Source organism: Coptis chinensis, chromosome 7 (assembly GCF_015680905.1).
Source record: "Coptis chinensis isolate HL-2020 chromosome 7, ASM1568090v1, whole genome shotgun sequence".
Classification (NCBI taxonomy): Eukaryota; Viridiplantae; Streptophyta; class Magnoliopsida; order Ranunculales; family Ranunculaceae; genus Coptis; species Coptis chinensis.
This window is the reverse complement of record NC_141462.1, coordinates 67,482,512-67,497,632: the sequence shown is the minus strand read 5'-3', so window position 1 is coordinate 67,497,632 and position 15,121 is coordinate 67,482,512. Positions and strand designations below refer to the sequence as shown.

The following is a 15,121-nucleotide window of genomic DNA, read 5'->3' as shown; positions in this document are numbered from 1 at the left end:
GGGTGTTTCTTGATTATTTGCTTAAGAGGATGGGTTTTGGGGAAAAATACAGGAAGTGGATTTGGACCTGTATCACTATGACTTCTTTCTCCGTGTTGATTGATGGCTCGCCAGCAGGCTATTTTAACAGTGAAAGGGGAATACGACAAGGCGATCCCATCTCTCCCTTTCTTTTCAATGTCGTAATGGAAGCACTAACTCGTATGGTGATCAAAGCTAAGAATCTGGGATACATTAGGGGATTTAGACCAGCTGTTTATGGGCCAGAAATTGTCATGCTTCAGTTTGCGGATGACACGCTATTCTTCATTGAAGCGTCTATCTCACAAGTGCTTGTAGTAAAGGCTATTCTCCTGATTTTTGAGGCGGTCACTGGGTTAAAGACGAATATGGCTAAAACCTCACTGTTTGCAGTTGGCGAGATCGATAATTTCAAAGATTTAGGAAGGGTAATGGGTTGTGAGGTTGCAAAACTGCCGTGTAGGTACCTCGGATTGCCATTAGGAGCAAGGTATAAAAGCAAAACTGTTTGGGTGGTTGGAGGCAAAAACTCCTATCCAAAGGGGCAAGACTAATCCTAGCACGAATTGTGTTGTCTAGCATGCCTATATATTTGATGTCTCTTCTCACCTTACCTGCAGGTGTGGCCGCAATTTTAGAACACAAAATACGAGATTTCATCTGGGGATCGACGGAGGAAAAAAAGAAAATATCACTTAGTAGGATGAGAGAAGGTGTGCTCAACAAAGGAGAATGGAGGTTTGGATATCCGGATATTGTCAATAATGAATCGAGCATTACTAGGCAGGTGGTTATGGAGATATATTACCGAGAACAACTCTTTGTGGCGAGAGGTGATTATTGCCAAATATGGTACTGGAGAACATAGGTGGTGGTCAAATCCCACATCACAATCATATAGATGTAGTCTCTGGAGAGGTAAATGCCCTTCCCGACTTTACGAGTAATGTTGTCTTCAAAGTGTAATGGTCAGAGATGTCGTTTTTGGTTGGATACTTGGGTTGGAGATAAACCATTGGCTGAAAAATTCCCACTAGTATTTCAAGCATCTACAAGGAAGAGAGGTTTTATTAACGAGTTTGCTTGCATGGACAACAATCAATTGGCATGGAACCTGTTTCTTAGAAGACAAGCTAATGATTGGGAGGCGCAACAGTATGCAAACTTGACTCTAGCATTTGAACAGGTGAGCCTCGATGAACAGATAGATAAGTGTGTATGGATTGGGTCAAAGAATGGTATATTTACAGTGAAGTCTTTCTATACCACTTTGAGCGAACATGGTAGTAATGAGGAGCAAGTCACTGACCCCTTCCCAGTTAAGTTGGTGTGGAAAATTCCAATAACTTTAAAGGTGATTCTTCTTCTGGGGGGCAATTCATGGCCGCACGTTAACAGCCGACGCACTTATTCATAGAGGAACTATGATATTTCCCACATGTTCGATGTGTAATTTGCATGATGAAACCATAACACACTGGTTTTTGCATTGCTCTTTTGCACTTGAGCTTTGGGCAAAACTGATGGAACCGGTAATGAGGGCATTCCCTGTGCTAGCACAAGCTGACTCAATACAAGAGTTGCTGCAACGATGGCCGAGAAGAAATAGGAGCAACTTTGGTAACAAAGTGTGGCAGTTACTCCCTTATGCGGTGATCTGGGTCATCTGGAAAAGGAGAAATAGCCATGTCTTCAAGAACCGGAACTTTCTATGCGGGGAACTATCTTGGAAGTGAAAGGTACCTTGTGGTATTGAATGTCTACATCTGGGCAGAGAAGTAATTATGTTTTCAAAGACATGGTGCCGGGCTGGCCTCGAGTTATACTGGGGAGGTAGTTCTAGTAGGGAGGTAACTTGTTTTGAGGTTCCAGTAGGGGTACAAATGTGTAGTACTCTTCCTATAGTGTGAGGAACTCACTCACCTTTTGTAATTGTGCTTTGCACTTGACCCCATTAATAAAATTAAACTTAAAAAAAAAAAAAAAAGGGTTTGACTCCCTTTTATGTCGTGGTGCCGAGTTCTCTGGTATTTCATAGGTTTTTTTGTTTTAGCCCTCTTATTGAGGAGCTTATTGTATGCTGCTGTCATTGATAGTTCAGCTTTTTTGGGTTTGATTCCCTTTTTTATGCCGTAGTGGTGCCGAGTACTCAGGTGTTTCACAGATTTTTACTCTCTCTTGTTGAGGTAATTTGTTGTTTTTTTATACTGCCATTATTTGTTGTGACAAGATGCTTATAGGGAATTAGTTGCGATATGTGTCTTTGGATTTGAGGGGGAGTATCGGAAGTATTTGGTTCTGCATTATCTATCAAGTGATGTTGGAAGTTTTGGTATAAGGTGCTTATAGATGTGATTGTTATTTTTGGCTTTTGGATGAAGGTCTTTCTAAGTGTTTGGATACATCTCCCCTAATGTTATGATTGGTCTTTGTTATTGATTCTTGGATCCAACTCAGCAATTTTTCGTCGTATTGGTCAAGCTTTTCCACCGTGCGTTGCCTGGGTTCTCGAGCTACCTCTAGTTGAGGTGCATTTGTTTGTGGAGCTACCTCTAGTTGAGGGCATTTATTTGTAGAGCTACCGAGGCATAAAGTGCGCGGAGCCTTTGTTGTTGTTTTTACCAGGTGCTCGTTCATAGATTTCGCTTGCGGTTGGAGCTTGGAGATGGAGAATCTATCTAACTCTTATCTTTGTATTTGCTTAAGGGGGAGTATTTTTTTGGGATTGGTATTGTAATTGCAAGCCTGAAATATACAGAGTCCGTATATTTCGGCTTGAGGGGGAGTGTTGAGATATATATAAGTTCTAATATGTGGTTTAGTCCCACATTGAGTAGGTAGTAGTCTAAGTATGTGTTCTCTCATTATTTAAGCAGAGTGATCCCATGTAATCGCTTAACTTTTTCTATAATCAATATTATTCTAGTTTTCTACATATACTATATAGTATACTTTACTGATAAAAAAGAAAAGAAAAGTTTTATGTGTCCAGTGAGTATACAACTCACAAGTGAGTATCCTGCTAACATATTCTTCTACGTGTGATTTCTTGATGTAGAACATTAGTCGAGTCTGTCAGTGTCATAGGTGTGCGCCTATATTCCCTCTACATATTATGGGCGTGAGCCCCTTAGTTGAGTCCAAGTCTATGGTTCGAGTCCATTAGTTAGTTGGACACATGTCGTGTTCCTATTGGTTTATACTTACTAGGTTTACTTTAAATAACGGGCTTGTAGTTAGGGTTTCAGGAGTTGGGTTTATGTGTGTGATTTGTGATTGAGAGATTCAATAAAAGAGTGATTTTAGGTCTTTTTTAAATTGTGTTTCAATTAAAGTGTAAATTCAATTAAACTGAAGCTTCTGCCAGTAAGATCTACATTATTTGGTATTGGAGTATATTAATTCCAGGGGTTACTATTCACGGTACTGTTTATCGAAAACATTGTTCGTGAAACACTGTTCATCGGGCATTATTCATCGCATTACTGTTCACCCAGGTTACTATTCACAACGATTTTTTTTTCCCTCGAAAAGTCAATTTTTTTTGTGTTATAATGAATCACAAAGCAACTCGAGGTCGTCCTCCATCCATGGATACTCGCATGTCTCCTTTAGAAGAAAGTATGAAGAACATGACATAAATGTTCCAAAACCTGATGGAAGCAAAGTTTCCAGGCCAAAGAGAGGTGCAACAACCACCTCCACCACCACAGAATAATGGTTTAGTGGCTAGTATTGATGATGCATCTCAGGTTGATGGTTCAATCCCTCTTCTGAACCCTTTTGTGCCTACAGATCCAGAAAACAACGGAGAAGACAGAGTTGGCATGAAAGATAACACCAACAAGGAACCTCCTCTCAATGAGGAACGTGAGGGTGTACCCCCGATGATGGGCTTCGGTTCGGTTGCGGTGTGTTCAAGTCCCCTTATCAGGCTCCACCAATCTTTGATAACTATGAAGATGAGTCTCTTTTTGATAAGTACGAATATCCGATTTGGGAAAATTTTGTGACTCACTTTGACAAACGAAGTGATTTGTTTTTCAAAAAAGCACGATTGCAGACTTAGATTTCCTTAAAGAAAGTCACATATGTTGGTGAAGTTACAAGCTTTCAGGACGAGCCATTGGTACCGAAATTTTTTGGTGCATCTTCTGGTTATTGTTTTCATAATCTGTGTGTAAGCATGTTGTGGGTTACTGATTTTAAGCCAGGGAAGCTGTTGCAAAGGAAAACTTCATGGTCGGATTCCTTTCAGCTAGGGTATTGGCCGATTTCCTAAAACTTGTGGGCGTGGTTCTCTTTACCTGAAGTTTTTGTTGATTAGAAATTCGAAGACGAATTTTTTTCGGTTGGGGAGAGTCATGTAGAACATTAGTCGAGTCTGTTAGTGTCATAGGTGTGCGCCTATGTTCTCTCTTCATGTTATGGGCGTGAGCCCCTTAGTTGAGTCCAAACCCATGGTTCGAGTCCATTAGTTAGTTGGACACATGTTGTGTTTCTATTGCTTTATATTTTCTAGGTTTACTTTAAATAACGGGCTTGTAGTTAGGGTTTCGGGAGTTGGGTTTATGTGTGTGATTTGTGATTGAGAGATTCAATAAAAGAGTGATTTTAGGTCTTCTTTAAATTGTGTTTCAATTAAAGTGTAGATTCAATTAAACTGAAGCTTCCGCCAGTAAGATTTACATTATTTGGTATCGGAGCATATTAATTCCAGGGGTTACTATTCACCGAAAATATTATTAGCAAAACACTGTTCATCGGGCACTATTCATCACGTCACTGTTCACCCAGGTTACTGTTCACAACGATTTTTTTTTTTTTTCCTCGAAAAGTCAATTTTTTTTGTGTTGTTATAATGAATTACAAAGCAACTCGAGGTCGTCCTCCATCCATGGATACTCGCATGTCTCGTTTAGAAGAAAACATGAAGAACATGACACAGATGTTCTAGAACCTGATGGAAGCAAAGTTTCCAGGCCAAAGAGAGGTGTAACAACCACCTCCACCACCACAGAATAATGGTTCAGTGGCTAGTACTGATGATGCATCTCAGGTTGATGGTTCAATCCCTCTTCTGAACCCTTTTGTGCCTACAGATCCAGAAAACAACGGAGAGGACAGAGTTGACATGACAGATAACACCAACAGGGAACCTCCTCTTAATGGAGAACGTGAGGGTGTACCCCTCAATAATGGCGCCGCTCGGCTGCCGGCAGGTGTTGAAGCCCCCCTATTAGGCGTTCCACCAATCTTTGATAAGTATGAAGATGAGTCTCTTTTTGATAAGTATGAAGATCTGATTTGGGAAAATTTTGTGACTCACTTTGACAAATGAAGTGATTTGTTTTTCAAAAAAGCACGATTGCAAATTTGGATTTCCTTAAAGAAAGTCACATATGTTGGTGAAGTTACAAGCTTTCAAGACGAGCCATTGGTACCGAAATTTTTTGGTGCATCTTTTGGTTATTGTTTTCATAATCTGTGTGTAAGAGCATGTTGTGGGTTACTGATTTTAAGCCAAAGAAGCTGCTACAAAGGAAAAATTCATGGTCGGATTCCTTTCAGCTGGGGTATTGGCTGATTTCCTAAAACTTGTGGATGTAGTTCTCTTTAGTTGAAGTTTTTGTTGATTAGAAATTCGATGACGAATTTTTTTCGGTTGGGGAGAGTCAAGTAGAACATTAGTCGAAGTGCAATGATGATCATAGGTATCGCCTATGTTCCCCTACATGTTATGGGCGTGAGCCCCTTAGTTGAGTCCAAGCCCATGGTTCGAGTCCATTAGTTAGTTGGACACATGTCGTGTTCCTATTGGTTTATACTTTCTAGGTTTACTTTAAATAACGGGCTTGTAGTTAGGGTTTCGGGAGTTGGGTTTATGTGTGTGATTTGTGATTGAGAGATTCAATAAAAGAGTGATTTTAGGTCTTTTTTAAATTGTGTTTCAATTAAAGTGTAGATTCAATTAAACTGAAGCTTCCGCCTAGTAAGATCTACATTATTTCTACTTTAAAACAAAAACTTGTGTGTACCGAAAACATCACTCACTTGATGAATATTATATTTTAGAATATCATCTATTATTGGAAGAAATATGTTTTACCTCCATGAGTCTGCATACCATCCATTTCACTTTAGAGATATGGAATGTTATCCCAAATTCCGCATCGGGAGCTAAAAGCCCAACAATATATAAGGTCTTGGGGTATTCTTAGGATTCTTTTAGAAAGATGCGATAAGGGCATCAAACGAACACCCTTATGCTGCAATTATATCCCAATTACACATCACGTCAACAATGATAGAGAGGATGGAAGCAAAGTGAGAGTATGCTAAAGAGGAGGAAAGGATGAGATGGGAGTTAGAAGATGTTGGTGATTTGCATCAGGTGAATCTCAAGAGGTACCAAAGAAGATTTGAAAAAGCAGCAGAGGAAGAAGGATTAGAATGAAGGCTATGGAAATGGAAATGGTGGGCCTGGATAGGAATTGGGTTGAGGGAAATGGTGGAGGCAAGAGGTGTGGATAAATAGGGTGGCTGTAGAGACAAATTGGAATGAAGGGTCGGTATTTTGAAGATGAGGAAGTGGAGAAGATAGCTTAGGAAGAGAATAAGAAAGAAAATATAAAGGAAGGCATTAACAAAGGAAGAAGAGACACTGGAATTTGTGAGGAGGTGCGTATCAATGTCAGAAAGTGAAAAATAAGTTACTAAATATGATGGATGAGAAGGAACTTAGGGAGCAAGAAAAAGTCGAAAAGGGGATGTTAGATAGAGGATATAAGGGAGTTCGACTGTTTTAAGATTGCTTAGGAAGACAATAAGAAAGAAGAGATTAACGTAGGTAAGAAGGCAGCAACAAAGGAAGAAGAGACGCTTGAATTTGGGTAGAGGTGGGGTATCACTGTTGGAAAATGAAAAGTAAGTTACTTTGCCTTTTGTTTTCTTTGATCGGTAAATATCAGGATTTTATAGTAATAAAAAACTATTTCACGAAGGATGACGTACCTACAAAAGTAAGTTACTGAAGGTGATGGATGAAAATGAACTTGGGGAGGAAGAAAAAGTGAAAAGGGGAGGTTGGGCAGAGGATAGCATGGAGTTTGACAGTTTTGATAGTGAGGACAAAGAAGCAACACTTGACTTGGTGACTTGAATAGTCTTGGCCTTGAAATAGGTGATCTAGAGGAAGATGAGGGTGGGGACAACGGAATGGAATGATAGGTTGGTATTTTGAGGATGGCTGTAGTTGGGGAAGGTGGTCAGATGTTCGTGGCATGCTGCTGATTCACTGCTGGTGGTATGGCACTCCAGTCTCCAGCTTGGTGGTGTGCCTTTGGCCTGTTCTATCTTTTTGCTTTTTGTTCCCTTGTATTTTGGTTGCTCTTTTGTTTTTTTTCTCGGGCTGTCCTTTGCTGCTTTCTGGTTTGTGGGTGGGGGGTCGTTCTGCGGTATAAGAGTGTCTGCATCTGGGTCTGGTCCTAGTTACTAATTCCTGACTAATTCCTTAGGTGCTGATGCACTGTTTTTAGACATATATCAATTCAATACTTTTTATGGATCAAAAAAAGAAAAGAAAAAATAACTGTGCAAAGCATCTTTCAGTTTTTCTGCCATAAGTATATTACAGTTCAACCTCCTCAATACCAAAACACACACAATGTGGTGCTCCATGATAGCTTCCTTATATATCTAAGTTGCTCATAATGTTATTCTCAATTCTTGTTACTACTGAACGACTTCTCTCACGTTAGCCTGTGAGGGATAAAGGGTTCGAAAGCTAGGGGATAGGTGCCCTGATTTGTTGTGTGTTAACACACGATTTGGAACAAATCTTTAGTGGATTCTGGGTATTCTGACTGTTTCTTTTGCTACTTCCTGGTTTTCTTTTGTCAAGATTTTTGTCTGTGTAAGCACAGGCTGGTCTTCTTTTTAAGCTTAAAGTCGGTCCTGTTCTTGTTATGTTTTTGGCAAGTCAAATCAAAATTCTATGAAGAATCCATTTTTATTTTTCTGATCCTGCAATGCTTCCTAATCTGCAATCTTGAACTCTCCATCTAGAACTTTTTCATTTGGTGGCGAAAAGTGTTTCTAAATTCCATTGTTTGATGTGTCATTTTTATCGTATTTGTAACTATCTCTGTAATGAAGGGTACTAACTACTCAACATAAGAATCTGAACCACCAATGAAGCAAGATAAGGTTGTTTCTTTCTGTATAGTGGGTTGCTCTATTTTAAGATCTTAACACCTTTTCTATATATCAGGAATAGAAAAGAAAGATACACATTTTCTAACCAGCTAAACTACTAGTATACTATTGTCTAACCTATACTACTCTAATAGGTTTTGTGTGTTTACTTGGTACTTTGGCACTTCTTGAAGGTTTGTTATAGTCTAGTTAGCCAAATTTATGTTTAACAAAAATGCAGGACACTGTTTGATGGTTTCTACTGGGTTTTTGCTGAAGAAGTTAGCTCACGAGCATAGTCTCTGTGTTTTGGTAAGTTAAGCAAAGAAATTACAGGATTTTACAGCATCTTCTGTTTTTCTTTTACAGCAGCATCTGTATAGAGTCAGACTGGTCTTTTACACTATTATATTCATATTTGCTATAAACTGAGCTTGTTGCCAAATGCATTATTCCTCTTGTATCTTAACTCAGCTCTTTGATTATAGTCATGCATCTGACTCAAACATAGACTTTTAAACCACTGCTTGTTATGTAGTTTTTTTAATTTTTTTTGGTGCAAGTGATATTCTGATGCCATTATTACTATTATTATTGTTATTATTTTGGAAAGGTGGGGTGGGGTTTATGCAGACCCCCCCCCACCACCACCACCACCACCACCACCACCACCACACCCACACCCACACCCACACACACCTGTTAACGGGGGAGGGCACGGAGCAACACAAACTATAGAGCTGATGATGTAGAACAGGATACCTATGCTTAACTAAGTAATGTTCTAGAGATTTTAATTAAGAGTCAAGTTATTTCTAGTTTTGTGTCCAATTAGATATAGAATCAATCGGTATTTGCAATTGCTTAGAGTAAGAAACCATATCTATAAATTCGGCTTTCATTTGTTTTGTAAAAAAAGCAGAATTATTATTCTCATTATCCATTTGGGTTTTGCACATTCTCAAGTTTTTCGCAAGAATCTAGAACAAGCCCCACATCTAGAAGTCCATCCATGATCATTGCCCCACACCTTAGTGTAATCAGCAAGGTGTCTCACTTTTCTGTTCTTTGATATATTAATGAAGAACATGGTTTGATTTTGAAGAAAGAGATCTTGATTGGAGAAGATGTGAAGAAGCGAAATAAGAAACTTAGAATAATAAGAACAATAGATTAAGAAGAAGATGAATACTATGGAGAAGAAAAGAGACAATAAGAATGATAAACTTGGAATAGTGATTCTTCAATTCAATTGATCATAATTGTTGCTTCTAAAAACAATAAGAAACACATATTTATAGATATGGTTTCTTGGACTTCAAGCAATTGCAAATGGAAACTAATTCTGATTCTAGTTTAACTCAAATAAAAACTCCTAAGTAAACCAATTTCTAATTCTACTAATATTAAAATCCAATAATGCTAATTTCTAAAACCATGCTTCATGTTCTACATCACATATCCATCGCTTGCTTGATCATACTAATGGTGGGATTAACCTCAGCGTGAGAGAGCTCTATCCAGTTTTTAATGTATTTAGTAGATCTTAGTCTTCACAACTTTGGTTCGCTCACCTTGAGTATAATCTTTGCCAACTGGAGTATGAATCCTGACATCATCATTAGATGAAGAAATCTGCAAGCTAGAACCAACTCGCCTCATCTAAGCTAGAGGGGTTTAAGCTAGAAGGTGTGGGACGTTGGGGATCTGTGTTAGACTACACCATAATAGCTGAAGTTGTTATGATTGAGCTTGATGTCCAACAGGGATATCCAAATCCAAAGGAGTGACTGTCAAAGGATTGTTGTTCCAGAGAACCATGTGTTATGATCTACAAGTGTTGTTCCATTACCTCCATTTCACATTCTCAAACCAGTTTCAGTGTTGGTAGTAGAAGGCCCATTCAGTCACTGTAGCTTAAGCCTTTGTATTCCACATTTTTTTTGCATGCATATGGCATCCAAGAGTACTCCACTGTGATGTTTCTAATATCTCCTTTCCTAACTCAATTGACACTAAAGTATGGAATTTCAGATTAACCGATACTTCAATGCAAAAGTCTGCAAACATTGACCTATTTTTTGTAGCTTTAACTGCAAAGCCAGACCTCAAAGACGCTTTCTGTATCTGGCTTTAAATAAATTGTTTTTTGTCCCATATTTTATATTTATGAGTGATCTTTCCAAATTGGGTGATTTGTCCTAGCGTAAAATATAAGTATGTACTTAAGTTCTTGCAATCTTGCACATGATTACATAACCTTTGTGCAAAAATTATGACAAGAGTTTCTTTCTTCGTTAATTCCACGCGACATATATATCTTCTCTACCGATTAAAACTAAATTGATATCGAATTGTACATTGACACTTTTTGTCTGTAATTTGCTAATGTGACTGCAACATTGATTAGGTTGCTAATCACATGGTGAGTGGAGAAGGAGGATCTTCTAAACCTGCGCTTGGAGAGAGTTGGAAGAATGTATCGCATGTGCGAATACTGCTTTCACATGATCAAGAGAGCAATCTGTGCAATGTATCCATTTTAAAGCACCCATGCATGGTATGTTATTCCTATCATTTACTGTGATTTGACAATATATATTGACAAGATATGCTTATAGTTAAAACAATGCCCAGCACCACCATGTACGTTTCAGATGTGACTTGTATCCAATTAAGTTTATATTTCGGCTTATCCCGATTTCGACCCAAGTAACCAAAGAATGCAGTGGGATAGAGAACGAGACTGTCAGACTTGTGTATAATATAAATTGCAGGTACAAAAGAAATTTGATTACTATTATTGTAATATTAGTCCTATTGGGCCTATACTTGGGCCCAACCTATGTACACTGTAACTCTGTTATTATAAATAGAGACTGGGTCTCACTTTGAGACCCAACTTTTACTGTTTCTCTTTCTATATAGCATCAGAGCCTTTGGTTTCTGAGAGGTCTCGAGTTCAACTCCTGTCAGGTTAAAATGTCTAGTCCTTCTACCTGTGCATTTCCACTCCTGCCGACCAGGTGAAGATGTCCAGTCCTTCTACCTGTGTATTTCCAGCATGTCTTGTTGAGGGGGAAGAGAGAAGTAAGGAGATCAAACCCTAGCCACCACCCTAGCCGCCACCCCCTTCCTTATTCATGGCGGCGTGACGTGTTGTCATACGACTGTGCCATCGAAATTTCTTCATCCGAAATACCGACTGACTCATCTTTACCTCCTATTGTTTTCCGGTAGGTTTTCGGCGTTTATCACCGTTTTCCGGTAGGTTTCCGGCGTTCATCACATTTTTCCGGCAGGTTTCCGACGATTATAACTTTTTTCTCACATCAAGGTACTATTCTTTGCACTATATTCCTTATCATGACGGATAAAGACTCTAAAGGTACGGATGATGTCTCCTTGTTGAATAATTTCTCTTCTTCAAAGAAAATTACTACCGCTCTTCTTAATGGGCGGAATTTCCACTCTTGGGCTCGTTATGTTCGCTTATTTTTGGGGGCCAAAGGGAAGATAGATTGGCTTGTTCCCAACAAGATGATTTGTCTAATTAATAGAGACCTTACCTACAATAGTTGGTCCATGACCAATTGTATGATTCTAAGTTGGTTGTTCAACTCTATGGAGCCTGATGTCTATAAGATGTTTACCTTTTATGAGACTATTGATGGTTTGTGGGTTGCTCTCTCCGAAATGTATGCTACTATGAGCAATGAGGTTCGAATTTATGAGCTCTACCGTGATTTGGGTAAATTTTACCACGGGGGCTCTTCGTCGCCTTAGCTTACTTTGGTACTGAAGAAGTGGCGGGAGGAGCTTTACGCTTTACACTTCCCTATCCGATATTATTGGTATGACACCGATCGTTATGGCGCTCTTGAGCGTGAGGAGAAATAGAGAGTTCATCGGTTCTTATTGGTCTACACTTTCGATTTTGAAGCCATTCGCGACTCAAGTTCTCAATATTGCTCCTCTTCCATCTCTTGGTGAAGGTATGCCGTTATCGGGAGAAACATGGCGTCGTGTTCGGATTACTTCTTCTCCGGTGGTTTCGATGCACCGTTTTATCCGATCGGGATGGCGTTTTGTTGCTCTTACTTTCGACCCCGTGGGTCTTCATTGCTTTCGTTCATTGTTCCGTAAGGGAACACTTTCGTGGGCGCTTTTGTGATCATTCGCAAGCGGGTGGCCACCTTATTGATAGTTGCTATCGGTTGATCCGAGCTTCGTCCCAATAGGAGGCAAAGAAGCTCCTCGTGATTGCAGCCTATTGGCCGATATTTCTGGTAGTCATCATTCAGGGGGAGTTTCTGAGGATTCTGGGACTTTTACCCAAAGACAGATTGATCAGTTTATGCATGCTATGTCTCTATGTGAGGGGATATCTAGTACTTCTGCCATGACTGCTGCCACAAGTACACCTACTACGTTCCATGTTCGTTCCCCACCTCCATCTGGTTGGGTCCTTGATTCTGGGGCAAATAATCATATGACTGGTGAGTCTAGATTATTGTCTGATAGCACATCTTTTTCACATCACGTCCGCCTTGCGGATGGCTCATACACCACTATTACCCGTAAGGATACTGTTCAGTTATCCCCTGCTATCTCTTTAGAGTCAGTCTTACATGTTCCTCACTTAACACTTTAAATTATATGTTAGTCGCCTTGCTAAAGATTATCAATCGTTCATTGTTTTCTTACCCCATTCTTGTTATCTTTAGAACCTGAGTACGAGGCAGATTTTTGGTAGGGGCTATGAGCATGCGGGACTATACTACTTTGGAGATCCCCCCCTTGTCCCAGTACCTGTTCCACCAGTATCGAGTTTGCATGCTAGTGTGTTGCCTGTGTTAGGCCGTTATTTGTTTTATGCCGAGTCTTTGAAAAGTTGGCATGCTCGATTGGGTCATGTCAACTTCAAGTATCTATGTACTTTATTTCCTGAATTAATAAAAGCATGCAAAAATACTCTTTTTCATTGTGATACTTGTTCTTTGTCTAAACATGTGCGTAATTCTTATATTCCTCGCATTTCTAGATCTCCTTGTATGTTTGATGTGATTCATATGGATGTTTGAGGCCCTTCTCTTGTGACTACCCTCTCTGGCCATAGGTACTACGTGACTTTTATAGATGACCTTACTCGGTGTACTTGGATCTATTTACTTAGCAAGAAATCTGAGGTTCTCCCTGTTTTCACTCAGTTTCTCCAGCTCATTAAAACTCAGTTCAATATCGTGGTTCGCGAACTTCAGTCTGATAATGCGAAGGAGTATGTTTCCAACGAATTTATCGCCCGTCTTAACCAACAGGGTATCCTTCAGCAACTGACCTGTCCTTATACACCTGAGCAAAATGGTGTTGCTGAACGAAAAAATCGGAGTCTTATGGATGTAGTTCGGTGTTTGTTGCAAGGTATGCATGTTCCTCAATCCTACTGGCATTATGCGGTTCTTACCGTTGCCTACCTTCGAAACCGCACACCCAATAGAGTTCTTAATGGTAAAGCCCTCTTCAAGTTGTATACCCCAGTTGTGTTCTGTTTCCCATTATTCTCCGGGTGTTTGGCTGTGTTTGCTATGTTCATGATAAGAGTCCTACGGGGACCAAATTGGATGATAAATCCATTTGGTGTCTTTCTAGGGTATTCTCCTATGTCCAAGGGGTATCGTTGTTATCATCAACCTAATCATCGCCTCTGTCATACCTTGGATGTCACATTTGTTGAGCATAGTGCATATTTTGGTCCTTATACATTTGTGCAGGAACCTTTGTCTTCCCTAGAGGAGGCGTCTTCCACTGTTTATCCTGTTCTTGTCTTTGATACTCCTCTGGTGGTCCCTCCTACTAAACCATTACAGGTGTATACTCGTTGCACTTCTACTCATGCTCATGCTCTGCCCACTGCCTCAGGTAACATTCCTTCACCTTCTAGTGATCTACCTACTGTGATTGCTCCTACTGTTGACTCCCCTATGATTGCTCCTGTTGATTCTCCTATTGTTGAGCCCCCTCGATTTCCTTCCAGGACCAGGCATCCCCCAAACAAATACGGTTTTCCCACTAACCATCCTATTGCGCAGTTTGTCTCTTATCAGGGTGTATCTGCTTCCTATCAGACATATATGACTTCGGTTTCCTCCATTCGGATACCGCGATCAGTTTCTGAGGCTCTGTCAGATCCACATTGGTGGGTAGCCGTATGTAGTCGAGATGATGACCTCGAAAGCGTAATCGGACTTGGAAAATGGTTGCTTTACTTCCCAAGACTTCTTCCGTTGGATACAAATGGGTTTTACTGATGAAGTACTTGGCGGATGGTACGGTTGAAGCGATATAAGGCCCGTTTTGGTTGCTAAAGGGATTTTACACAGGTACCTAGACGTGACTTTGGTGCGACCTTTGCTCCGGTAGGCAAGTTAAAATGTGTTCGACTTCTTATTTCCCTGGCTGCCTCTTATGATTGGCCTCTTCATTAGTTGGATGTGAAGAATGCTTTCCTTCACGGAGATCTGGCCGAGACCCCACCAGGCTTTCGTGGTGAGGGGGAGTATGCTGGGAAAGTTTGTCGACTCCGTAAGTCTTTATATGGGCTTAAGCAGTCACCATGAGCCTAGTTCAGTAGATTCAGCGAGATTGTGCTACAGTATGGATTTACTAGGTGCCACTTAGACCATACATTGTTTGTTCGGCGGAACTCTGGGGGCCGCACTTATTTGCTTGTATATGTGGACGACATTATTATTACAGGAGACGATGCATCAAGCATTGTACAAATTAAGGAATCCGTTGGGAAGTCTTTTGAGGTTAAAAACTTGGGTCCTCTACGTTACTTTCTTGGCATTGAGATTGCACGTAGTCCCGAGGGAATCTCCTTATCTCAATGAAAGTATGTTCT

General features: G+C 40.1%; 1 protein-coding gene and 1 long non-coding RNA gene across 5 annotated transcripts in view; one reads left to right on the top strand and one right to left on the bottom strand.

The window, feature by feature from the left end:
* The window catches only part of RAD51D (DNA repair RAD51-like protein), a 33,484-nt gene that overhangs the window by 14,606 nt on the left and 3,757 nt on the right, over positions 1-15,121 (top strand). For all 4 annotated transcript variants that reach the window (XR_015201239.1, XM_086571102.1, XM_086571101.1 and 1 more), the window contains 2 exons: positions 8,459-8,529; positions 10,628-10,777. Coding sequence is in view for 3 of the 4 variants with exons in the window: in XM_086571102.1 (XP_086427228.1) it covers positions 8,459-8,529; positions 10,628-10,777 (221 nt within the window). In the remaining variant the exon portion in view is untranslated. The remainder of the gene's footprint in view (positions 1-8,458; positions 8,530-10,627; positions 10,778-15,121) is intronic.
* Positions 1-15,121, bottom strand: part of LOC147488491 (uncharacterized) — a 31,242-nt gene that overhangs the window by 13,073 nt on the left and 3,048 nt on the right. The gene's annotated exons all lie outside the window — the stretch shown is intronic.